Source organism: Amblyraja radiata, chromosome 27, assembly GCF_010909765.2.
Source record: "Amblyraja radiata isolate CabotCenter1 chromosome 27, sAmbRad1.1.pri, whole genome shotgun sequence".
In the NCBI taxonomy this organism is placed as follows: Eukaryota; Metazoa; Chordata; class Chondrichthyes; order Rajiformes; family Rajidae; genus Amblyraja; species Amblyraja radiata.
Genome location: NC_045982.1, coordinates 11,576,701 through 11,601,839, shown reverse-complemented (window position 1 = coordinate 11,601,839; position 25,139 = coordinate 11,576,701). Strand labels below are relative to the sequence as shown.

General features: G+C 41.9%; 1 protein-coding gene across 6 annotated transcripts in view; it reads left to right on the top strand.

The window, feature by feature from the left end:
* The window catches only part of LOC116988439 (CD276 antigen-like), a 113,079-nt gene that overhangs the window by 6,016 nt on the left and 81,924 nt on the right, over positions 1-25,139 (top strand). For 3 of the 6 annotated variants that reach the window (XM_033045133.1, XM_033045134.1, XM_033045135.1), the window contains exon 5: positions 2,922-3,623. The exons of 2 other annotated variants lie outside the window; for them this stretch is intronic. In XM_033045133.1, coding sequence (XP_032901024.1) covers positions 2,922-3,067 — 146 coding nt within the window. In that variant the 3' untranslated portion in view covers positions 3,068-3,623. Of the gene's footprint in view, positions 1-2,921; positions 3,624-25,139 lie in introns of those variants that run through there. One more of the 6 variants, XM_033045138.1, reaches the window with a different exon arrangement.

Genomic DNA, 25,139 nt, shown 5'->3' with positions numbered 1-25,139 from the left:
CAATACCATTAGTTTCAATATAATTATGGAGAGGGACAAAACTGGACCTAGGGTTGAGATTTTTGATTGGAGAAAGGCTAACTTTGAGGAGATGCGAAACGATTTAAAAGGAGTAAATTGGGACAGTTTGTTTTATGGGAAAGATGTGGAAGAGAAATGGAGTACATTTAAAGGTGAAATTTTAAGAGTACAGAATCTTTATGTCCCTGTTCGGTTGAAAGGAAATCGTAAAAATTGTAAAGAGACATGGTTTTCAAGGGAAATTGGACACTTGGTTCGGAAAAAGAGGGAGATCTACAATAGTTATAGGCAGCATGGAGTAAATGAGGTGCTTGAGGAGTATAAAGAATGTAAAAAGAATCTTAAGAAAGAAATTAGAAAAGCTAAAAGAAGATATGAGGTTGCTTTGGCAAGTAAGGTAATAGTAAATCCGAAGGGTTTCTACCGCTATATTAATAGCAAAAGGATAACGAGGGATAAAATTGGTCCATTAGAGAGACAGAGTGGCCAACTATCTGCAGAGCCAAAAGAGATGGGGGAGATATTGAACAGTTTCTTTTCTTCGGTATTCACCAAGGAGAAGGATATTGAATTATGTGAGGTAAGGGAAACAGGTAGAGTAGCTATGGAAACTATGAGGATCAAAGAAGAGGAAGTACTGACACTTTTGAGAAATATAAAAGTGGATAAGTCTCCAGGCCCGGACAGGATATTCCCTAGGATATTGAGGGAAGTTAGTGTAGAAATAGCAGGGGCTATGGCAGATATATTTCAAATGTCATTAGAAACGGGAATAGTGCCGGAGGATTGGCGTACTGCGCATGTTGTGCCATTGTTTAAAAAGGGGTCTAAGAGTAAACCTAGCAATTATAGACCTGTTAGTTTGACGTCAGTGGTGGGCAAATTAATGGAAAGAATACTTAGAGATAATATATATAAGCATCTGGATAAACAGGGTCTGATTAGGAACAGTCAACATGGATTTGTGCCTGGAAGGTCATGTTTAACTAACCTTCTTGAATTTTTTGAAGATGTTACTCGGGAAATTGATGAGGGTAAAGCAGTGGATGTTGTGTATATGGACTTCAGTAAGGCCTTTGACAAGGTTCCTCATGGAAGATTGGTTAAGAAGGTTCAATGGTTGGGTATTAATGGTGGAGTAGCAAGATGGATTCAACAGTGGCTGAATGGGAGATGCCAGAGAGTAATGGTGGATGGTTGTTTGTCAGGTTGGAGGCCAGTGACGAGTGGGGTGCCACAGGGATCTGTGTTGGGTCCACTGTTGTTTGTCATGTACATCAATGATCTGGACGATGGTGTGGTAAATTGGATTAGTAAGTATGCAGATGATACTAAGATAGGTGGGGTTGCGGGTAATGAAGTAGAGTTTCAAAGTCTACAGAGAGATTTATGCCAGTTGGAAGAGTGGGCTGAAAGATGGCAGATGGAGTTTAATGCTGATAAGTGTGAGGTGCTACATCTTGGCAGGACAAATCAAAATAGGACGTACGTGGTAAATGGTAGGGAATTGAAGAATGTAGGTGAACAGAGGGATCTGGGAATAACTGTGCACAGTTCCCTGAAAGTGGAATCTCGTGTAGATAGGGTGGTAAAGAAAGCTTTTGATGTGCTGGCCTTTATAAATCAGAGCATTGAGTATAGAAGTTGGGATGTAATGTTAAAATTGTACAAGGCATTGGTGAGGCCAATTCTGGAGTATGGTGTACAATTTTGGTCGCCTAATTATAGGAAGGATGTCAACAAAATAGAGAGAGTACAGAGGAGATTTACTAGAATGTTGCCTGGGTTTCAGCAACTAAGTTACAGAGAAAGGTTGAACAAGTTAGGGCTTTATTCTTTGGAGCGCAGAAGGTTAAGGGGGGACTTGTTAGAGGTTTTTAAAATGATGAGAGGGATAGACAGAGTTGACGTGGAAAAGCTTTTCCCACTGAGAGTAGGGAAGATTCAAACAAGGGGACATGACTTGAGAATTAAGGGACTGAAGTTTAGAGGTAACATGAGGGGGAACTTCTTTACTCAGAGAGTGGTAGCTGTGTGGAATGAGCTTCCAGTGAAGGTGGTGGAGGCAGGATCGTTTTTATCATTTAAAAATAAATTGGATAGTTATATGGATGGGAAAGGAATGGAGGGTTATGGTCTGAGCGCAGGTATATGGGACTAGGGGAGATTATGTGTTCGGCACGGACTAGAAGGGTCGAGATGGCCTGTTTCCGTGCTGTAATTGTTATATGGTTATATGGTAACTGCCGGAAAGAAGCTTTTGGAAGTTGGCATTTTGTAACATTCAAAAAGTATTAAAAATAATTAAATAGGGAAGTCTTAAAATGTTAAAATCCATAAATATAATTGCAGCCATTTACTTCAGTCAACTCAACACGTGCAGGTACTTGGTCCCTCACAGAATTCTTGTCCATTCAAAGGAATGGAGATGGGTTTCTACACCAACTGCAGCCTCGTACAGTTTCCCTGCATTCATTCCCTGGTGTAATCGCCGAGGAACTGCTGGCACAGGAAGAGTGTAGTCAGTAAAAGCCTGGCAAAGATCCAAGCTTGGATATTCAGGTGCACCAACTCTTGAATCCTGGACTTGGTGGCACTTACCCAGAGAATTCCTGGCGGTTCCACGTTGATGTACCCCACAACATCCCAACAGATCGCTGGACAGACATGGATACCAGTAGTGCTCGAGTGTTCAATGATCATGACCGAGTCAACAATTAATTTATTTTCCTTGCTGCTGCATTTTAAACTGAGGATTTGACCATGTCCCCAGACTCTTCAGTTTTGTTAGTTTTATCCAGCACTAGCAGCCAAATAGAATCTCTGTACGTATTTTTTTTAATGCATCTGTATTTTTGAGCCTTTCATCAATAAGTGATAGATCTTCTCTCTTCTTTCAGAAAGCACCACTGGAACACCTCACACTCCCAGCAACTATCCTTTAATCGCGAGTTGCATTATTATGATGCTACTCATGATATTTGTTTTATTTTGTTCATATAGCAGCACTCAATTAAAGAAACTAGAAATGCTAATGGTGAACTGACCTGAGACCATTTTAGATTCCAAGAAGCCTAGTTTCTTCGATCAATTCTGTGAGATGTGGAACTACCTGCTGCTCGGGTTCTTTGCCTTGAGTTGTCTTGCTTGTCTGGGTGGTTGGGATGTCTGTGAGTGACTCGATAACAAGAAAGGACTTGCCCTCAGTGATATGAATGTAACAGAAGTGTGGTAACCATCTGTATTCTTGCTGAGTGCGGGACATGCAGCGGGACATAAGAGATACACTTGCAATCATGCTGAGAGTTTAACATGGATGGATCTGAGTGCAATCATGTGGATAGTTCCACATGGAATGGATAGTTGTATGTGTAATGGGATTGAGGGATCTGCAATCTGATTGAATGTGCCCGGTGTAATTGCATTGTAGGATCGACCTAGAATGACACGAAGAGTTATTGGCACATTGGGACTGAGTGGTTTAATCTCTTCCCTGTACGGGGACCCGACTTTTTCCTTGTTGGGTCTCCGGTGTCATTGGGCCTAACATCGTGGAGCCGGCGGCAGCCTCCAACCAGAACCAACCTGAGGGCTCCAGTCACGGAGCCTGCGGACTCGCCATCGCGGAACTGGCCGACTTCGGAATGAGAGCTGTGGTGGCGCACGGCTGCAACCCGACTTCGGAGCTTCGGAGGCTCCGGCCGCAGTGGACAGGAACATCGGAAGCTCGCAGGTCCCTGGTGGGAGACTGCTTTTCGGAGCTCCCGCAACGGCAACTTTTCCCGCCGGATTTGCGGGGCTTAAATTACTCGGAGTGGGGACTAACATCGCCCGGCGCGGTTTGAAAGGCTGCGGGACTTAACATCGCCCGCCGGGGGCTATAACATCGTGAGCCCCCGTCGCCTCGACGCTGCAGTTGGACTGTTGGACCGCTGGAGAAGAACAAAGGGAAGAGATAAGACTTTTGCCTTCCATCACAGTAAGGCGGTGTTGGAGATTCACTGTGATGGATGTTTGTGTAAATTGTGTTAAGTGTGTGTCTTGGTTTTTTTAATAATGTCATGACTGTAGGAATGAAATTTCATTCAAACCTTGTCTGTTTGAATGACAATAAAAGTTTATTGATTGTAAAGGATTCTCCTGGCGAATGAGGAATAAATGAAATTGTGTATGAATCGTGTATCATGACGGATTTTGTATTAATCATGAAGGATGTACCAAAGATAGACACAAAATGCTGGATGAATGCAGTAGGACGTGCAGCATCTCTGGAGAGAAGGAATGGGTGACATTTCAGGTCGAGGCCCTTCTTCAGAATGGGGTTTAGGGGAAAGGGAAAGAAGAAATATATGTTGTTTATGCTCATATATATCTCGTTTTCCTTTCCCCTGACCCCCAGTCTGAAGGGTCTCGACGCAAAACGTTGCCCATTCCTTCCCTCCAGAGATGCTGCCTGCCCTGCTGAGTTCCTCCAGCATTTTGTGTCTATCTTCGGTTTAAACCAGTAGCTGCAGTTCCTTTCTACACAAGGATGCACCAAATCTTGGTACTATTCTGAGTGATTGAGATCTAAGGGATGTGAATAATTCACTGTGTGATGCTACTGAAGGATCCAAGTGGATGGTAGTGAGTATTTCAGAGTGCAAATTAAACTAGTTGAGAAAATTATTCACATGAGAATGAGGAAAAAATGTTTGAAAACTGGCTGTGTATTGAAAATAAGAAAATATTTGAACTGAGTTAAAGTTGTAATTGTGAATGATTTTTGAATTCTGGCTATACTGTATGTATGGTATTATCGTACTTCCTAAGAATTTGTTCACTGTATCCTGAGGAGAATAGAAGCAATAAAATCACTGTTCTTATACTATCTCTAGTGAAGAATGTTTAATAAATCAGATTACGGTACAACCTTCATTTTTCATTTTTAACACCAAGGCTTTTGGAACCATTGTTGGTGTCTCTGCACTGCACTGGTGAGGCCAAGAGACTGGAGTCTTGTATGGAAGAATGTAGTAGGCAAGATGCTTTATATCCTTTCATAGAGCCTCCAGTTCGTCAGCCCGGATGCCCTGATCACAGTGTTGGAATTATTTGCAGGTTGGGATGCTTTATCTTCCTTAATTAACGATAAAGCGCACGCCAACTCTCAGAGAAATTCCAACAGTCCCATCTCCCCGTCACCTATTCTCTCTCACGTGGCCATCGACTCTGCCCCGATTCTCCGACCACCCATCTAGACTCGGGCTAATTCACACTGGCCATTTGACTTACCATTCAGTATGTCTTTGGAGATAATAGACCTATAGACAATAGGTAATAGGTGCAGGAGTAGGCCATTCTGCGCTTCGAGCCAGCACCGCCATTCCATATGATCATGGCTGATCATCCACAATCTTTAAGAGCTCTCTCTTGAAAGCATCCAAAGTGGTTAACCTCATATTTTCCGCATTAAACTGCATCTGCCATGCATCTGCTCACTCACCCAACCTGTCCATGTAACCCTGCATTCTCACAGCATCCTCCTCACAGTTCACACTGCCACCCAGCTTTGTGTCTGCAAATCTGCAAATTTGCGAATGTTACTTTTAACATTACCAGATAACAACCCAGAGCAACTCACTGACTGCAGACAGACAGTAGTGCTGGGGGTCAGTATCGAATGCATGTTGCTGGAACATTGATTCACCACGGGGCCGTTCTTCACTGCGACCTTGGTATTGCTCAGCCCCTTGCAAAGTAGAAAGTCTTTAGTCTTTAAAGCCCTACAGTCTTCGCAGGCATTTTGTGCTGGTGCTCTTGTTTAGCTTTTCGGAACCATCTTACCGATTCGGTCAGACAGTACTCGTCAGCCTGCCGTAAGCACACACTTATTACACCCATCACATTTTATTCTCCCCCACAAGAAGAATACAAAATGCTGGAGTAACTCAGCGAGACAGGCAGCATCTCCGGAGAGAAGGAATGGGTGACATTTCGGGTCGAGACCCTTCTTCAGACTGTTCTGGGACTAGACCCGAAACGTCACCCATTCCTTCTCTCCAGAGATGCTGCCTGCCCCCTGTGTTTCTCCATCATTTGTGTCTATCTTCCATTTAAACCAGCATCTGCAGTTACTTCCTACACATTATTCTTCCGATGTTTCCATTAAATCTCTCCAGACCCTACCTCTCACCTACTCATTAGAGGCAGTTTGCAATGAACTTACCAGGCCATGTACCCGTGTGTGCATTGTGTCCATGTCACTGTCCACGTTGAGAGCTCCCTATGGTCCTGTCCGCCTAGATGCATGCAGCAGGTCACTGTACCAGCCCATACGGACTGACTTCCACCTCTGAGCTTAGCCAGGTGTCCAGTCATCTTGGACATCTTCATATTTAATAATAATAATACATTTTATTTATGGGCGCCTTTCAAGAGTCTCAAGGACACCTTACAAAAATTTAGCAGGTAGAGGAAAAACATGTAAGGGGAATGAAATAAATAGTAGAGACATGACTAGTACCACGGGAGACAGAAAACTGGGTCACAGTTAGGAAGGGCAACGGGCAGAGGCAGGGACTGGTGAGTACCCCGGTGGCTGTACACCTTGAAAATAAGTACTCATGTTTGAGTAAAGGTGGGGGAGACAGCCTACCAGGGGGCAGCGACAGCGGCCGGGCCTCTGGCATAAAGACCGGTCTTGTTGCTCAGAAGGGTAAGGAAAAGAAGAGGAGGGCAATTGTAATAGGGGACTCTATAGTCAGGGGGTCGGATAGGCGATTCGGTGGACGCAGACAGGAGACCCGGATGGTAGTTTGCCTCCCTGGTGCCAGGGTCAGGGATGTGTCTGAACGTGTCCAAGAAATCCTGAAATGGGAGGGAGAGGAGACTGAGGTTGTGGTACACAGGTACCAACGACATAGGTAAAAAATAGAAGAGGTCCTGAAAGAAGAATTTAGGGAGTTAGATAGAGAGTTAAGGAGAAGGACTGCAAAGGTAACAATCTCAGGATTACTGCCTGTGCCACGCGACAGTGAGAGTAGGAATGGAGGATAAATGAGTGGATGAGGGACTGGTGCAGTGGGTATGGATTCAAGTTTCTGGATCATTGGGACCTCTTTTGGGGAAGGTGCGACCTGTACAGAAAGGACGGGTTGCACTTGAACTCGACGGGGACCAATATCCTGGCGGGGAGATTTGCAAAGGCTACTGGGGAGACTTTAAACTAGTATGGTTGGGGGGAGTGACTCAAATTGGGAAAGCTAGCAGTCAGTGTGTGAGGCAGGAGGCAGAGAATGGTAGCACTCTGACCCAAAATGTAGGGGAGAGAGAAGAAAAAGACAATAAACAGAGAATAAGAGAGGGTGGGTTTCTTAAATGTGTATATTTTAATGCTAGGAGCATTGTAAGAAAGGTGGATGAACTCAGAGCCTGGATTGACACCTGGAAGTATGATGTTGTGGCGATCAGTGAAACATGGTTGCAGGAGGGCTGTGATTGGAAACTAAATATTCCAGGATTTCGTTGCTTCAGGTGTGATAGAATTGGAGGGGCAAGAGGTGGAGGTGTTGCATTGCTTATCAGGGAAGATATTACAGCAGTGCTTTGGCAGGATAGATTAGAGGGCTCGTCTAGGGAGGCTATTTGGGTGGAACTGAGAAATGGGAAAGGGGTAGCAACACTTATAGGGGTGTATTATAGACAGCCAAATGGGGAGCGAGAATTGGAAGAGCAAATATGTAAGGATTAGATTAGATTAGATTAGATATAATTTATTGCCACACAGCCAGGCTGGTGGAAATTTGGGTTGTCTGCAGCGATACAATAATAAAGAACACACAACCACAATAAAACTGTAACACAAACATCCACCACAGCATTCATCACTGTGGTGGAAGGCACAAAATTTGGCCAGTCCTCCTCCATTTCCCCCCCGTGGTCAGGACCAGAGTCCAGAGTCAGTCCAGGAACGGCTCTTCCTCACCGGAGACCGCGGCTTTAGATTGTTGTAGGCCGCAGACCGGCGGTCGAGATTTAAAGTCCCCGCCGCAGCCAGAAGCACCGTAGACTGCACGGCCGGCGGTCGAAGCTCCCCTCCAGGGGTGATGGTAAGTCCATGCCGGACCCGCGGTAGAAGTCGGCCGCGGGCCGGCAGTGATGGCTTCTTCTTCCCCCGGGTCCCCAACGTGAGATCCCGGGCTGTAGACGTCGCACCAGCTGGAGCTCTGCAGACCGCGGCTTCAGGCTGCGACTTCAGGAGAAACATTAAATACACACTTTAAAACATACTAAAAAAATAAAAAAAAGTTGAAAAACTGACGAGCTGCATGACGAGCAGCGCCCCCTATCTGCAGATTGCAGATATTAGTAGTAAGCACAAGGTAGTGATTGTGGGAGATTTCAATTTTCCACACATAGACTGGGAAACACATTCTGTAAATGGGCTGGATGGGTTGGAGTTTGTAAAATGTGTGCAGGATAGTTTTTTGCAGCAATACATAGAGGTACCTACTAGAGAAGGGGCGGTGCTGGACCTCCTGTTAGGAAATGAGACGGGTCAGGTAGTGTTAAAATGAGTTCTTTTTGCCAGTCTAATTCAAGAAAACTTGAGTCAAACCATTGCTGCTAAAATCAATTCTTTATTCTGTCAGCGCTGGATAATTCTTTAAACCTTCCAACACAGAGTTAGAAACTCTGGGGCAGGTCGAAAGAACTACTGACTTTGGCATAAATGTAACACATTATATAGATAAAAGACAAGGATAGTACAAAAGGAGTGGCAAACTATTAACCAATCATTATGGTTTACCATACATTTAACTTATTTGCATTAACCAATCAACTAAACCCTTTCCATTGATTGACAACACGTATAGTCACATGATTTTCCCTTTTCCAGCCCCTTTACAACCTTCTTCCCCTCTGTGGTTTCTTCAACCTCTTGCTCAAAATCATTTTATTTCAATAAAGCAAAACCACAGATATACAACTAATTCTCAGAATATATACATAATACAGCAATCACACAACACATACATACAAAACATATTTTCACTTTTGGAAGAGAAAGTTATTTCTAAAACTCCGATTTAAACAAAGTCTAATACTTACAATCGTAATTAAACACAATACACTTCACAATTTATTTCCTTACAACCACATAGTTAAAATACAGTTACTTATGGATTACAAAGATTAAAGATGAGTTTTGCCTCATTCTTACAAAGTGATAAAGACAAAGTTCTAATCACACAATTCCCAACTACAGACACATAAAGGCCATTAATTGTCACACTTGATTGCTTCTTCCCAAGCTCGGATCTAATTTCATTCTGTATTACAACCTCCCCCTACTATCTCTGGAAGAAAAGAATGTAAAAGCCTCTTCACTAAAAGCATTCCTCACAACAAATGAAAGATCAAAACAGAATTACTTTCTCAGTTTCTGGTAACCATAAGAAATCCTTTTGCAAAGGTCACACAACCATCACCTATGCCTTATCTCTTATCCCAACATAAACACATGTAAACAGCACAAACCATCTCACAGACTATTATCTACCCTTGGTGCCTACAATCCCATAGGCAACCATAAATCGCCTTAAATGACACAGCCAAACTCTGAGATGTGTCACAAAGGAAGAAGGATGGTGCCCATGTCATGGAGAAAGATCCCATTTACAACTTCCATTATAAACAGCAACCTAAACCAACTACTACTTCTCACAGCATGATTATTGCTTCAAAGCAATAAATAAAGATATGCCAGATCAATCTTTCCATGTTATGATAAGCCATCTGTTCTCCTGTGTGTGTTCTTTGTTTTTTATTTCTTTGTGGAGGCCTGTATTTTTGAAAGTCCCAACTCCAAACCCTTCTCTTGCAAACTTAACACAAGTTCCTTAAGAACTTATCATTTGAGCAATTTTATTATATATTTCCTCATTCCCTCTTCTGGTCATATTATGACCACTAATAGGATAATAACACAGCATAGACTCATCAGCATTGGCTTATTAGTCATCCAAGTTTATTCCTAACCTCAGATGCTTTATAGCCCCCAAAACCCGGACCACGTAGGTCGGCAGGTTGGCTTGTTGACACCAAGGCTGTTCCCTACTCCTCTGCTGTGTTTCAAACCCTAGTCCTTGGGGTGCTCAACTATTCTAGGCTTCATACCACTGGTCTATCTCCCATTTTATTCATTCTTATACATTTATCTTCTAACAATTATTTTTCAACCTGCGCATTTACCATCCTTACAACATCCTCATCCTTCATATTGGAATTTCTTCTTCTTCTAGATGTTGCAATAATATCTTCTCACCAGTTTTCACATTACCCAAGGCTGTCATTAGTCTAGCACTAATAATCTAACAATAGCAATTCCCACGAACAAACACAAAACCACTATTGCTGCTCATATGGCCATACTAATGATCCAATTATATAACCATACAACAATTACAGCACTGAAACAGACCATATCAGCCCTTCTAGTCCGTGCCGAACACTTATTCTCCCCTAGTCTCAATGGTAAAAGCTTATCCACGTCAACTCTATCCCTCTCATCATTTTAAAGACCTCTGTCAAGTCCCCCCTTAACCTTCTGCGCTCCAAAGAATAAAGACCTAACTTATTCAATATTTCTCTGTAACTTAGTTGCTGAAACCCAGGCAACATTCTAGTAAATTTCCTCTGTACTCTCTCTATTTTGTTGACATCCTTCCTCTAATTAGGCAACCAAAATTGTACATTGTGTATCCTCACAACCCGGGTAAGAATGCTCATTGTCACGAGGTAGTGGCACACAGTTAGACGGTGGGTCTAAGGTCTCATCATAAGGGATGGTGACAGTTTCCACCGGAAATGGCTTCTCACCTTGACATATTACTAACCGTTCAGTCCTCCCCCCTTCTGGAGACACTGCAAATAGGCTATTGACTGATTTCATAGCAGGGTAACACACAGTTTGTCCTTTACCAAATAATTCATTATGGGCTTGTCCAAACATGATAGAGTCTCTTTCTTCCAATGCCCGTTTTTACTGTCTCTTTTGCTCATGTCCTTTCTTCTGTAACCAAAGGTTTACCTCTAATGCTTCTCGATAGCATAATGCATTTTACAAATGTCCCTTTGCCGAGTTTTCTTCCAAGGGATTCCGTCTGCAGAAAAAGTCAAACTTGCACCCTCGAAACTAACAGGGTAATTCCCACAGGTGTCGGTTATCTAAGTCTACCTGCCGATCGGGCTGACGCAGTATCCCATTGCAATAGTCAATCTTGGTGACATTCCAGATTCCAAAGGCATCCGGGCCATTGCACTGTACCACATCTCCTTTGCAGAGGTGAAATATTCTGCTTAATTGTCCCAGGACACATCGTCCAATTTTTCCTTCGTTTCCCTCCATCTGTTGTAGCATCAGGGTGCAAAGCAGGATGAATCGCCTCATTTTAATCTATCTGGAATAAGCAAAGGCTCACAAAAAACTCATTTCTTACTTAATTAGCTTAAACAACTATTCACTCAATTTAAACGTCCTTCAGTCAGTCAGTCCAGTAATCAGTCACATACTCTTAACCATGTAGCAAAATAAGGATTCAAAAATAAACTTATTAAGATTCAAAACTAAACTTATAATGATACAACTCCCAAGCAAAGCAGAAATGTAAAAACTAAAAACTCTTGAGTTGAAAATAAAATTACTCTTCCCCCCCCTTTTGATTGGGCTCCCCAATCAATTTGCAGTGGTGCAGATGAACTCATGCAGCACAACCCTCGACCTTGGCAGCGGTCGGAGTGGTGAGGATGACCTAGAAGGGACCATCCCAATGTGGGTCCAAGTGCTTACGCATCCAGTTCCTGATCAGCACATAGCAACCTGGCTCAGTATTAGATGGAACTTTGAGTGCTGGCGCCACACCATATGCAACCCTGACCTGTAAATGAGTTTGCAAAGCACAGGTTAAAGTTAATACATAGGATTTCCGCAGGCGTTATTCTTGCTGTACCAGATGGAGTGGTCTGTATTCTTATTCTGCCCATCTTCTATATTGTCTGTTTCTGAAAATTTCAGCAAACAATCAAATCAATCCACTTCGAAATCTCAGCTGGATTGTCACATAATACTGTTTGCATCTTAAAAACAGGTAAAATACAACGGATTAAAATAAACCCAACAAAGTCTCAAATTTTCTGTCAAACAGGAGTGATCAAAGATGTTATATTCCAGTGATTTAGCAAAATATTACTAACTCATGACTAACCCATTATCAGTCAGTTCCCTTCTTCCCTGGCTCCATTGATTTATTACCCTTCTCCAACCAGAATGGTTATCTAAACAAACCATTAAAGCTGGTCGTGTTTCAGTAATTAACTTATTTCCCCATTTTTAATTGAGAAGTTTACCTCACAGCTGAGGGTAGCTGTAAAAAAACTTCACCCCCCTGCTTACAGTTTTTTTAAAGGGACGCACACCTACACTTATAACATGTGTTTTACAACAAATAAAAGACTTAACTTCAGAATTCATTCAAAAACATAATGCTACCACCCACATGAGAGACGTTTACACTAATTATTCATTTACTAAAAACATAAATAATTACAAAAACATACTTATAACACTGACATCTTTCCAACTCAATGTAGTCCATTTGAAAGGTCTCAAAGGGACCTGCTGGTAAAGGAGTCTTAACTGGTTCACTGGGCAAGCCTTTACCTGGATTATGCTGCTAGCAAATCAGACATCGCTGGCTGATACGCTGGGACAAGTCAAAAGTTTCAGATGCCACCAGATCTCTAAAAGCATATCACTTACAGCCTTGGTCCCACAATGAGTTGCAAAAGCGTACAAATTCAATAACCCACAACGCAAGCTCGTCAGACCTGCAAGTCTGTCTGGCAGGCGTAACCCATAAGCTAGTGACAGGATCGTACAGACAACCCTGGTCCTGCCACAGCTATTTTACCTTTGCAGGAGCGTCCTCCTGTATTTGAAGTACTTCTTGGATGGTTGGCATTCCTTTTTTCAAGGGAGACTTATTCCTAGTATAATTTTTAGTCTGCCTCATTGAAAAAGTTACTTTTATAACTACTAAACCAGGTTCGCTTCTTAATAAACAGACACCACACAAACTGTTTGGTAGACCAGTTCAAAACTTTACTTAACATCGGCCGATGGAAGGGAGCGAGAATTCCAGCTAAGTGACCAATATAGACACTCGACTGTCCTCGGTCCCCTTCCCTGAACAATAGAATTACATTGCATTAAATAGGGTTTTTTTGTCCCCTTAGCACATTCCACAGACATTAGTCATGGTCAGAGGTACAGGAAAAGGTTTCCACAGAATGCATCACATTAAAGGCATTTTGTTTACATAGTACACGATAACATTGGCCATTTGGTTTATGGCATCTTATCTTTCCACTTCCCTGGATCCTCTCTCGTCACTTCGCCCCTCATAAACATTGGCCATTTGGTTTATGACATCTTACATCAAAGAGATCACCCTAGCTCTTTCTCTGCTTGTCACTTGGGAGACAATGTTATAGGATTTATTATCTCACACACCGCAACCTGAGGCAAGCCTAATTTGAGACTAAATATAAGCTGTAAGCTAGCCCAGAAGCCAATTTAATATCTTCTTATATTTTTAACTAAAATTCGGCTTCATCATTCCATCCTTTTATCAAAATTTTGATAACAACTACAGTCCTTGCTGAGTACATACGAAAGACCATAAGCATCTCATCAGACAAATTAATAGTACACTAGTAACACAATCATTTCATAGTGGACAATCGTTCCACAAGTCCCTCCAAACATTTTAAATGGCCACCAACCTCCCCCAGACGTGACACTAATATACTACCATAGGACAGGAAAAGGATCATAAAAATTGCTCAGCCTTTATTCGGCTTCGCTTGGAATTCCCCGTGTGCTGGTGTAACTGGTTCATGCTTCTCTTGTGTGGCACTGCATTTGCAACGTAACAATGCCCTGTCACAAATATACTGTTTCCTAAAAATACATCAGTGCCTTGGTTGTGGCAAAAACAGGTAGATTTAACTGGCCTTTGCAGACGTCTTACTGTCTGTAGTCAGGGTATCTTTGCTGCGCTTGTCATGTTTGACTTCAATCTTGTTTAAAAGGAGGTGTGTACCATCCTTTAAATGTGGGTTAGTCCGCAAGCTTGCCATTCTGAAGAAAGTTCAGTCCATGTGGGCTGGGCCACCCCAGAATAAAGGGAGCATCAATAGCCCATCGTCCTTGTTTCCACAAACTGTTCACAGTCAATCAAATGTATCCAGCGACGATGATCTTCAAGCTTTACAGCAGTTCATGTTGTTAGCAACACTTGGTTGTTCTTTTCAATACAGTCTCAATTTTTTCTTGTCCCAGCACCATCATCGTATAGCTTTTATGGCCTTGGTCACTGGTTTCCAGCAAAAATTCCTCCAACCTGGGAATGTAGATCTGGCAAGACATGGGTTAATTGCCGTCCATACATAATTAGTTAATTGCCCAGGGCCTGTAGGTGGCTTCCCCCCACTCTCCAGGGGGTGGACACAGCAGCTTTTCCTGTATCAATAAAAAGTTGTGAATCTTGTTCCCAGCTGAGTTTCTCCAGCACTTTTGTCTACATTTGATCCTCCAGAATCTCCAGTTCCTTCTTAACACTTCCCTGTGAATTTATTCTTTAATCCGATTATATCCGAAGAGGCTCTCCCCACCTAAATATTCAATTCTCCAAATATGTTCTCTTCCCCAATCTACTTTATCTTCTCACCTTTCATCCCTCATTGTGAGTTCCCTCAAACCCCCTTTTGTAAGTCATAATACAATTTTTCATCTACCATCATTTCCCTCAAACAGCCCATGCTTCAAAATCTTTTTGTTTGCTTGAAAACAGTAATCTTGCTTCATTTGCATTTTAAAAGACAACCTCTGTTATCATATCAAAACAATCTTTCCCAAAAGAACTCACTCAGAATCAGTAATCAATAATACATTTTCTTTTTCTCTGTAATTTTGACATTTCCAATCTCATTTAACACTTTAATCGGGATGAGTCTTTTTTAAACTTGGTTCAAAAGATTTATAATCAACCAACACATTTTATCATTCGAGTATAGCTCCGCCCCCCATTCATGCCTGTTTCTTAACGGAGCACACCATAAACTATCCATTTGCATTTTAAAGGACAAACTTCTTAAAGTGACACACAACTTTGCTCATTGCTTTGAATTTCACACATTCCACATACAAAAAACCTTGTTTTACAAGCAGTACATATACAAAAACATTGTTTTGCCAGCAGTATATATACAAAAACATTGTTTTACCAGCAGTATATATACAAAAACATTGTTTTACCAGCAGTATATAATATTTCATCTTCAAAGACATCTCTTTGTAATTTACTTTCCCTTTTTCTGACAAGATTTCTGTTTACCAAAATCCTGGTTACCTAACCCTAATTGGACATTGATCCAGATCATGATTAGTCAGACTCCCCGTGACTTTTCAGTCTCCCTAGCTCTATCCTCATTTCTCCATCAAATTTCCCTTCATCCCCAATTTTTTTATAACATAGTTGCCTGTCAGAAAAAGGATTTACCTCCGGGGTAATTTTGTTTTGCAATCCCCATTGACTCTTTCCACCATCCCAGATGCCTGTGGGTGGTGTATACAGTGAAATTGCTGTCGAATATTACAATGTGCACATATTTCCTTATTAATAGTGGTTAAAATGAGGACCATTGTCTGAACTTATGACAGTAGGTAGGCCAAACCTGGGATTAACAACAATGTTACTGTAGTTTCAGCAGTATTATTAGTGGTTGGTAGAGCTTCACTCCACTTGCTAAATAAATCTAAAATCACTAAGCAATATTTATAACACTGGGCCCTTGGCATTTCAATAAAATCAATCTGTATGCATTCAAACGGTCGTGATGGCATTGGCGTCACCCCTGAGGGTATCTTAATTGATTTGCCTGGATTATTTTGTTGGCAAATTTTACATTCAGAGGCCTGCCACCACGTTTCCTTTGTTATCCTATCATTCCCTCCTTACCAGCATGAGTAAGACGGGTAAAAATGTAGTGTACACCAACTTGTCCAAGCGGGGTGTGCTGTATCAATGGCACAGCCTTCTTATTTCCATAGTTATTATATATAAGAGGCGTCCCTCTGTAATGTACATACCTCCTTCATGTTTGGCAGGGCCGTTCTATTTGCTAGCATCTGTTTACGTGCTGTCACTACGCTCTTGGATGTACAGGCTGCCTGTTTGGATACACTATCGGCAACGCATTGTCTTTTGCTATAGGGTCCCCAGCACCAGTGTGTGCAGCACATTTAATAATGACCAGCTGTTCTGGTAGCATCAATGCCTTAAACAAATTACGCACAGAAAGGCATTCCCGTGCTCCCAATCCTGGGGAGCTTTGTAAGGTCAGAACTTCAAGGTATAGGGATGTTACTGACGGAACTGTCCCAGGTAAAGAATCCATTGCTACTGGTAGGACGTAGGTGGACATGTGGACATCTCCCAAAATTATCTAACTCCTCATCTTCACTACCAAATAGGGTCGTCGTGCCAGACATGAAGTCTCCTCCAGAGGATTTACCAGTACTGGGTTTATTTTTTTACTAACCATCACCTGTTTCTCACCTCCTGTCTGTCTTTTAATTATTTCCTCTTGTTCCTCTGCCCACTGGCATTCTAGTTGCAATACGTTCCATCCTTTCATAGTGCTATCCTTGTTTCTTAACTCTATCCCCTTCTTACATACAGCATCCATCCAACTTCAAACTCTCTACTCTCCTCATGCTTCTTCACTGCTTCTGCGTCCCATGTTTTAATTCCTTTCTTCCATTTCTTTCCTGCCTTCCTTTCCCATATAAATGTCTCTACATTCCATGTTCCCCCTACTGGCCAGGCTTCATCCCCTAACCGTTTGGTCAACTTGTAACTTAACATTCTAAATTTCTTATTATACCTAGGATTCAAATAACACATATGTTGGACTGTTATCCAGAGCATTCCCCATAGATAGATAGAAAGAAAGAGAAAACAGACTTCTTAATTCCGAATCGTTCCAAATATATCAACCAGGCCGACTCGCTACTCGAGACCCCAGTTTCTCAATTTGGCTGACTTTTTAACTCTTTAATATACGACCCAAGTGTCTCAACGAGGCCGACTCGCTAACCGGGACCCCCGTTTCTCAACCTGACAGACGCCTTATCCCTTAAAATAAGCCCCAGGTGTCTCAACGAAGCAGACCCGCTAACCGGGACCCCCGTTTCTCAACCTGGCAGACTCCTTAACTCTTAAAATAAGCCCCAGGTGTCTCAACGAAGCAGACCCGCTAACCGGGACCCCCGTTTCTCAACCTGGCAGACTCCTTAACTCTTTAATATACAACGCCACTTATTTCTCAATCCGACAACTCTTCGGATGTCTCAATAAGCCAGACGCAAACCTCAACCCCCATTCAACCCGACAAATCACGGATGTCTCAATGAGGCCGATGAGCCCTTAGTAGAGATAGAGAAAAAGAGAAAACAAAGAGAGATAGAAAGAGAAACCGCTCAAGTCCGAAAAATATACACAAGCCCTTCTTAAAAATACATGCACAATTCTGTCTTAAAAATACATACACAATCCCTTCTTAAAAAAAACATATAAAGCCCAACTGGTCTTACCTTTGTCTGTTTCTAAGAACCTCGGCAGGGAACCAATTCAATGTCTGCTGAAGGATCACAGACGTTCCCGGGAGTTTCTAGGGAGTCGGTCTTACAAGGGGGCCAATAGAGCTCAGTTATCTCCCTTCCAATCCCGGCAACCTCTGCAACCTCTTGCACAGTCAGCTGTTGACGTGGTCCCAGCGAGGCCTGCATAACTACGCCAATGAAAAAGTTACTTTTATAACTACTAAACCAGGTTCGCTTCTTAATAAACAGACACCACACAAACTGTTTGGTAGACCAGTTCAAAACTTTACTTAACATCGGCCGATGGAAGGGAGCGAGAATTCCAGCTAAGTGACCAATATAGACACTCGACTGTCCTCGGTCCCCTTCCCTGAACAACAGAATTACATTGCATTAAATAGGATTTTTTTGTCCCCTTAGCACATTCCACAGACATTAGTCATGGTCAGAGGTACAGGAAAAGGTTTCCACAGAATGAATCACATTAAAGGCATTTTGTTTACATAGTACACGATAACATTGGCCATTTGGTTTATGGCATCTTATCTTTCCACTTCCCTGGATCCTCTCTCGTCACTTCGCCCCTCATAAACATTGGCATTTTGGTTTATGACATCTTACATCAAAGAGATCACCCTAGCTCTTTCTCTGCTTGTCACTTGGGAGACAATGTTATAGGATTTATTATCTCACACACCGCAACCTGAGGCAAGCCTAATTTGAGACTAAATATAAGCTGTAAGCTAGCCCAGAAGCCAATTTAATATCTTCTTATATTTTTAACTAAAATTCGGCTTCATCATCATCATGTGGGACCCAACAATTTGGTGACTCCTAAAAGCTTTCTTAGCTGCCTCGTCGGCAAGGCGATTTCCTATGTCTCTGGGACTTTAATCTATGCTATGGACTCTAACTTTAGCAACAGCATGCTGACTGGGTAACTGAATGGCCTGTAGCAAATTAGAAATCAATTTTTGTGAGATATCACTGTCCCTGAAGAGGTTAGAACCCCCCTTTCTAACATAATTATCCATATCATGAACCACTCCAACAGCATATTGGGAGTCCGTGTAAATATTTGCAGTAAGTCCGTTGGCCAGGGTGCAGGCTCTAGTCAGCGCAAATAGTTCGGCTTGCTCACATTCATTTTTTCTAACCTTTTCCTGGGCTTCTCTGTCTCCAATAGGACAGTTTTTCCAAAAGGCTTTCACAGCTCTTGACATGCGGGCCAGTGAAGACTGACCAATCCATATTATTGGTTTTAATAGCCATTGCGATGCTGGAAGGCAAACAGTTCACAACCATAGCACAAAACTGTGGCGAGTCATTTCCTTGCTGATACTGAGTGTCACCCGATTGGTTACCGTAGATGGTTTTAAACCTTTCCAGAAAATCTTCTGCAGCTTCTCCTTCCTCTGCGTATCCAAAACCTTTGATATATATCGATTGGCTGCTGGAGAGTGAGGCCCACAGCTGCCAACATAAGCTGTAATCGATCCTCATTGTTACCTGCCCCTGGGTGTGCCGCCTCTAGGGCTGCATGGTTGTTATAGGTTAAATGAACCAAGAATCTGGTATACTCAATCGCTGTTAAGACTTGCTGAACTAATACCCATAATTCTCGGGAATCAGCGTAATAAACAGATATCGTTGTTCTCCAAAATTCAATGAAAGTTTGTGGATTCCGTTTCTTAGACACTCCCAACAAAATTGCCATCATCTCATTTGGCTTCCACTGCAGCCATACATTATTCATGCCTGTTTCGCCATTATCTTGTTGGTTGGGCTCTGGGGTTAGGGACCGTTCTGACAGAATATTGGCGCCTGGAAGATGCTTTCTTATTCCATCTATTTCAGCACCTTCCCTTGTTGCTTCTGGGGTGTGGCTTTCTCAGCCAAGTGCCCCCTTTTATAGTCCCAACTGTGTGACCTCCTTTCCTCTCGTCCTTCTTGCTCCTGGTCTCTAGACTGTGACCACGTATGCCATGCTACAGAATCTAAACTAGGGCTTCTCCCTTTTTTTTTCTTTTTGTGCCTGGGCTTGGTGCACTATCGATTTCTGATTCTGTCCTAGGTAAATTTGGTTAAATTCCTGTCGCCACTGACTGGGGCTCAGACTTTTCTGATTTTCCCATGCCTCCCTTTCGTCTCCCTCTGCTAATTGAAGGCCAACCATTTAAACTGCGCAGTCCCCCTTTTTTTTTTTTAAACCTTTTTCCTTCTCCCTCTCTTTCTCCTGTCGTTTATTCCTTTTGTGTGCACACTCTCGTCTCAATACCTCAACATTAAATTTATATCTAATTCCTCCTCACGCCAATTTCGCCATAATTCAATCAATTTATTACTACTATATTCACAACCACTTATTCCATACAGAGTATTAATATTCTTATACTTTATTCTTACAACAATATAATAATGACGTTAACGTTTTACTATTTCTTATTTAGCATCCATGGCTTTTCACTGGATCCGAATTCAATTGTTTTTAATTACTTCGCACCATTCCAAATGGTCGAGATTAATTTAGCACTGTCAGTGTTTAGCCGACCCGGTTTCCAAATCTTTCTAACTATCTCCTGCCATTCCAAATGATCAGGATAAATTTAGCACTGTCAGTGTTTAGCTGACCCGGTTTCCAAATCTTTAACTATCTCCTGCCATTCCAAATGATCAGGATAAATTTATCCAGTTCAGCCGTCATTTACCTTTGATCATTCCCAATGACCAAGTCTCTCCATTCCAAATGGTAGAGTTTTCCATTCCCAATGGAACATTCCCAATGACTAAGTCTCTCCATTCCAAACGGTAGTTTTCCATTCCCAATGGAACATTCCCAATGACTAAGTCTCTCCATTCCAAATGGTAGAGTTTTCCATTCCCAATGGAACATTCCCAATGACTAAGTCTCTCCATTCCAAATGGACGAGTCTGTTCAAAAGTCTATCTTACCAATCAACAAGGTTTGTTAGACTGACCTGATTCTGTCAGGATTCCGTTCAACACAAGAACGAAGGGTCGACTACGCAGCGATATACGGAGAAGAGGAAAACAGAGTGGTGTTTAACTACTCACTTCTGCTTGGCCAATTCATCTGGTCCAATCAGTGCGCAGTAAAACACGTATAGTCACATGATTTTCCCTTTTCCAGCCCCTTTACAACCTTCTTCCCCTCTGTGGTTTCTTCAACCTCTTTGCTCAAAATCATTTTATTTCAATAAAGCAAAACCACAGATATACAACTAATTCTCAGAATATATACATAATACAGCAATCACACAACACATACATACAAAACATATTTTCACTTTTGGAAGAGAAAGTTATTTCTAAAACAACGATTTAAACAAAGTCTAATACTTACAATCGTAATTAAACACAATACACTTCACAATTAATTTCCTTACAACCACATAGTTAAAATACAGTTACTTATGGATTACAAAGATTAAAGATGAGTTTTGCCTCATTCTTACAAAGTGATAAAGACAAAGTTCTAATCACACAATTCCCAACTACAGACACATAAAGGCCATTAATTGTCACACTTATTGCTTCTTCCCAAGCTCGGATCTAATTTCATTCTGTATTACAACCTCCCCCTACTATCTCTGGAAGAAAAGAATGTAAAAGCCTCTTCACTAAAAGCATTCCTCACAACAAATGAAAGATCAAAACAGAATTACTTTCTCAGTTTCTGGTAACCATAAGAAATCCTTTTGCAAAGGCCACACAACCATCACCTATGCCTTATCTCTTATCCCAACATAAACACATGTAAACAGCACAAACCATCTCACAGACTATTATCTACCCTTGGTGCCTACAATCCCATAGGCAACCATAAATCGCCTTAAATGACACAGCCAAACTCTGAGATGTGTCACAAAGGAAGAAGGATGGTGCCCATGTCATGGAGAAAGATCCCATTTACAACTTCCATTATAAACAGCAACCTAAACCAACTACTACTTCTCACGGCATGATTATTGCTTCAAAGCGATAAATAAAGATATGCCTATTCAGATCAACCTTTCCATGTTATGATAAGCCATCTGTTCTCCTGTGTGTGTTCTTTGTTCTTTATTTCTTTGTGGAGGCCTGTATTTCTGAAAGTCCCAACTCCAAACCCTTCTCTTGCAACTTAACACAAGTTCCTTAAGAACTTACCATTTGAGCAATTTTATTATATATTTCCTCAGTGGCAGTGGTATGCGTTGGGGAACAGTTCGGGACCAGTGATCACAATACCATTAATTTCAATATAATTATGGAGAGGGTCAGAACTGGACCTAGGGTTGAGATTTTTGATTGGAGAAAGGCTAACTTTGAGGAGATGCGAAAGGATTTAAAAGGAGTAAATTGGGACAGTTGGTTTTATGGGAAAGATGTGGAAGAGAAATGGAGGACATTTAAAGGTGAAATGTTAAGAGTACAGATTCTTTATGTCCCTGTTCGGTTGAAAGGAAATAGTAAAAATTGGAAAGAGCCATGGTTTTCAAGGGAAATTGGACACTTGGTTCGGAAAAAGAGAGAGATCTACAATAATTATAGACAGCATGGAGTAAATGAGGTGCTTGAGGAGTATAAAGAATGTAAAAAGAATCTTAAGAAATAAATTAGGAAAGCTAAAAGAAGATATGAGGTTGCTTTGGCAAGTAAGGTGAAAGTAAATCCAAAGGGTTTCTACAGATATATTAATAGCAAAAGGATAACGAGGGATAAAATTGGTCCATTAGAGAGTCAGAGTGGACAGCTATCTGCAGAGCCAAAAGAGATGAGGGAGATATTGAACAATTTATTTTCTTCGGTATTCACCAAGGAGAAGGATATTGAATTATGTGAGGTAAGGGAAACAAGTAGAGTAGCTATGGAAACTATGAGATTCAAAGAAGAGGAAGTACTGACACTTTTGAGAAATATAAAAGTGGATAAGTCTCCAGGTCCGGACAGGATATTCCCTAGGACATTGAGGGAAGTTAGTGTAGAAATAGCAGGGGCTATGACAGAAATATTTCAAATGTCATTAGAAACGGGAATAGTGCCGGAGGATTGGCGTACTGCGCATGTTGTTCCATTGTTTAAAAAGGGGTCTAAGAGTAAACCTAGCAATTATAGACCTGTTAGTTTGACGTCAGTGGTGGGCAAATTAATGGAAAGGATACTTAGAGATAATATATATAAGCATCTGGATAAACAGGGTCTGATTAGGAACAGTCAACATGGATTTGTGCCTGGAAGGTCATGTTTGACTAATCTTCTTGAATTTTTTGAAGAGGTTAATCGGGAAATTGATGAGGGTAAAGCAGTGGATGTTGTATATATGGACTTCAGTAAGGCCTTTGACAAGGTTCCTCACGGAAGGTTGGTTATGAAGGTTCAATTGTTGGGTATTAATGGTGAAGTAGCAAGATGGATTCAACAGTGGCTGAATGGGAGATGCCAGAGAGTAATGGTGGATGGTTGTTTGTCAGGTTGGAGGCCAGTGACTAGAGGGGTGCCACAGGGATCTGTGTTGGGTCCACTGTTGTTTGTCATGTACATCAATGATCTGGATGATGGTGTGGTAAATTGGATTAGTAAGTATGCAGATGATACTAAGATAGGTGGCGTTGTGGATAATGAAGTAGATTTTTAAAGTCTACAGAGAGATTTATGCCAGTTGGAAGAGTGGGCTGAAAGATGGCAGATGGAGTTTAATGCTGATAAGTGTGAGGTGCTACATCTTGGCAGGACAAATCAAAATAGGATGTACATGGTAAATGGTAGGGAATTGAAGAATGCAGGTGAACAGAGGGATCTGGGAATAACTGTGCACAGTTCCATGAAAGTGGAATCTCATGTAGATAGGGTGGTAAAGAAAGCTTTTGGTGTGCTGGCCTTTATAAATCAGAGCATTGAGTATAGAGGTTGGGATGTAATGTTAAAATTGTACAAGGCATTGGTGAGGCCAATTCTGGAGTATGGTGTACAATTTTGGTCGCCTAATTATAGGAAGGATGTCAACAAAATAGTGAGAGTACAGAGGAGATTTACTAGAATGTTGCCTGGGTTTTAGCAACTAAGTTACAGAGAAAGGTTGAACAAGTTAGGGCTTTATTCTTTGGAGTGCAGAAGGTTAAGGGGGTACTTGATAGAGGTCTTTAAAATGATGAGAGGGATAGACAGAGTTGACGTGGATAAGCTTTTCCCACTGAGAGTAGGGAAGATTCAAACAAGGGGACATGACTTGAGAATTAAGGGACAGAAGTTTAGGGGTAACATGAGGGGGAACTTCTTTACTCAGAGAGTGGTGGCTGTGTGGAATGAGCTTCCAGTGAAGGTGGTGGAGGCAGGTTCGTTTTTATAATTTAAAAATAAATTGGATAGTTATATGGACGGGAAAGGAATGGAGGGTTATGGTCTGAGCGCAGGTATATGGGACTAGGGGAGAATACGTGTTCGGCACGGACTAGAAGGGTCGAGATGGCCTGTTTCCTTGCTGTAATTGTTATATGGTTATATGGTTATATGGTTATAAGTGGATGTGGAAGTCGTATAGAAACATAGAAATTAGGTGCAGGAGTAGGCCATTCAGCCCTTCGAGCCTGCACCGCCATTCAATATGATCATGGCTGATCATCCAACTCAGTATCCCGTACCTGCCTTCTCTCCATACCCTCTGATTCCCTTAGCCACAAGGGTCACATCTAACTCCCTCTTAAATATAGCCAATGAACTGGCCTCGACTACCCTCTGTGGCAGGGAGTTCCAGAGATTCACCACTCTCTGTGTGAAAAAAGTTCTTCTCATCTCGGTTTTAAAGGATTTCCCCCTTATCCTTAAGCTGTGACCCCTTGTCCTGGACTTCCCCAACATCGGGAGCAATCTTCCTGCATCTAGCCTGTCCAACCCCTTAAGAATTTTGTAAGTTTCTATAAGATCCCCTCTCAATCTCCTAAATTCCAGAGAGTATAAACCAAGTCTATCCAGTCTTTCTTCATAAGACAGTCCTGACATCCCAGGAATCAGTCTGGTGAACCTTCTCTGCACTCCCTCTATGGCAATAATGTCCTTCCTCAGATTTGGAGACCAAAACTGTACGCAATACTCCAGGTGTGGTCTCATCAAGACCCTGTACAACTGCAGTAGAACCTTCCTGCTCCTATACTCAAATCCTTTTGCTATGAAAGCTAACATACCATTCGCTTTCTTCACTGCCTGCTGCACCTGCATGCCCACTTTCAATGACTGGTGTACCATGACACCCAGGTCTCGCTGCATCTCCCCTTTTCCTAGTCGGCCACCATTTAGATAATAGTCTGCTTTCCTGTTTTTGCCACCAAAATGGATAACCTCACATTTATCCACATTATACTGCATCAGCCAAACATTTGCCCGCTCACCCAGCCTATCCAAGTCACCTTGC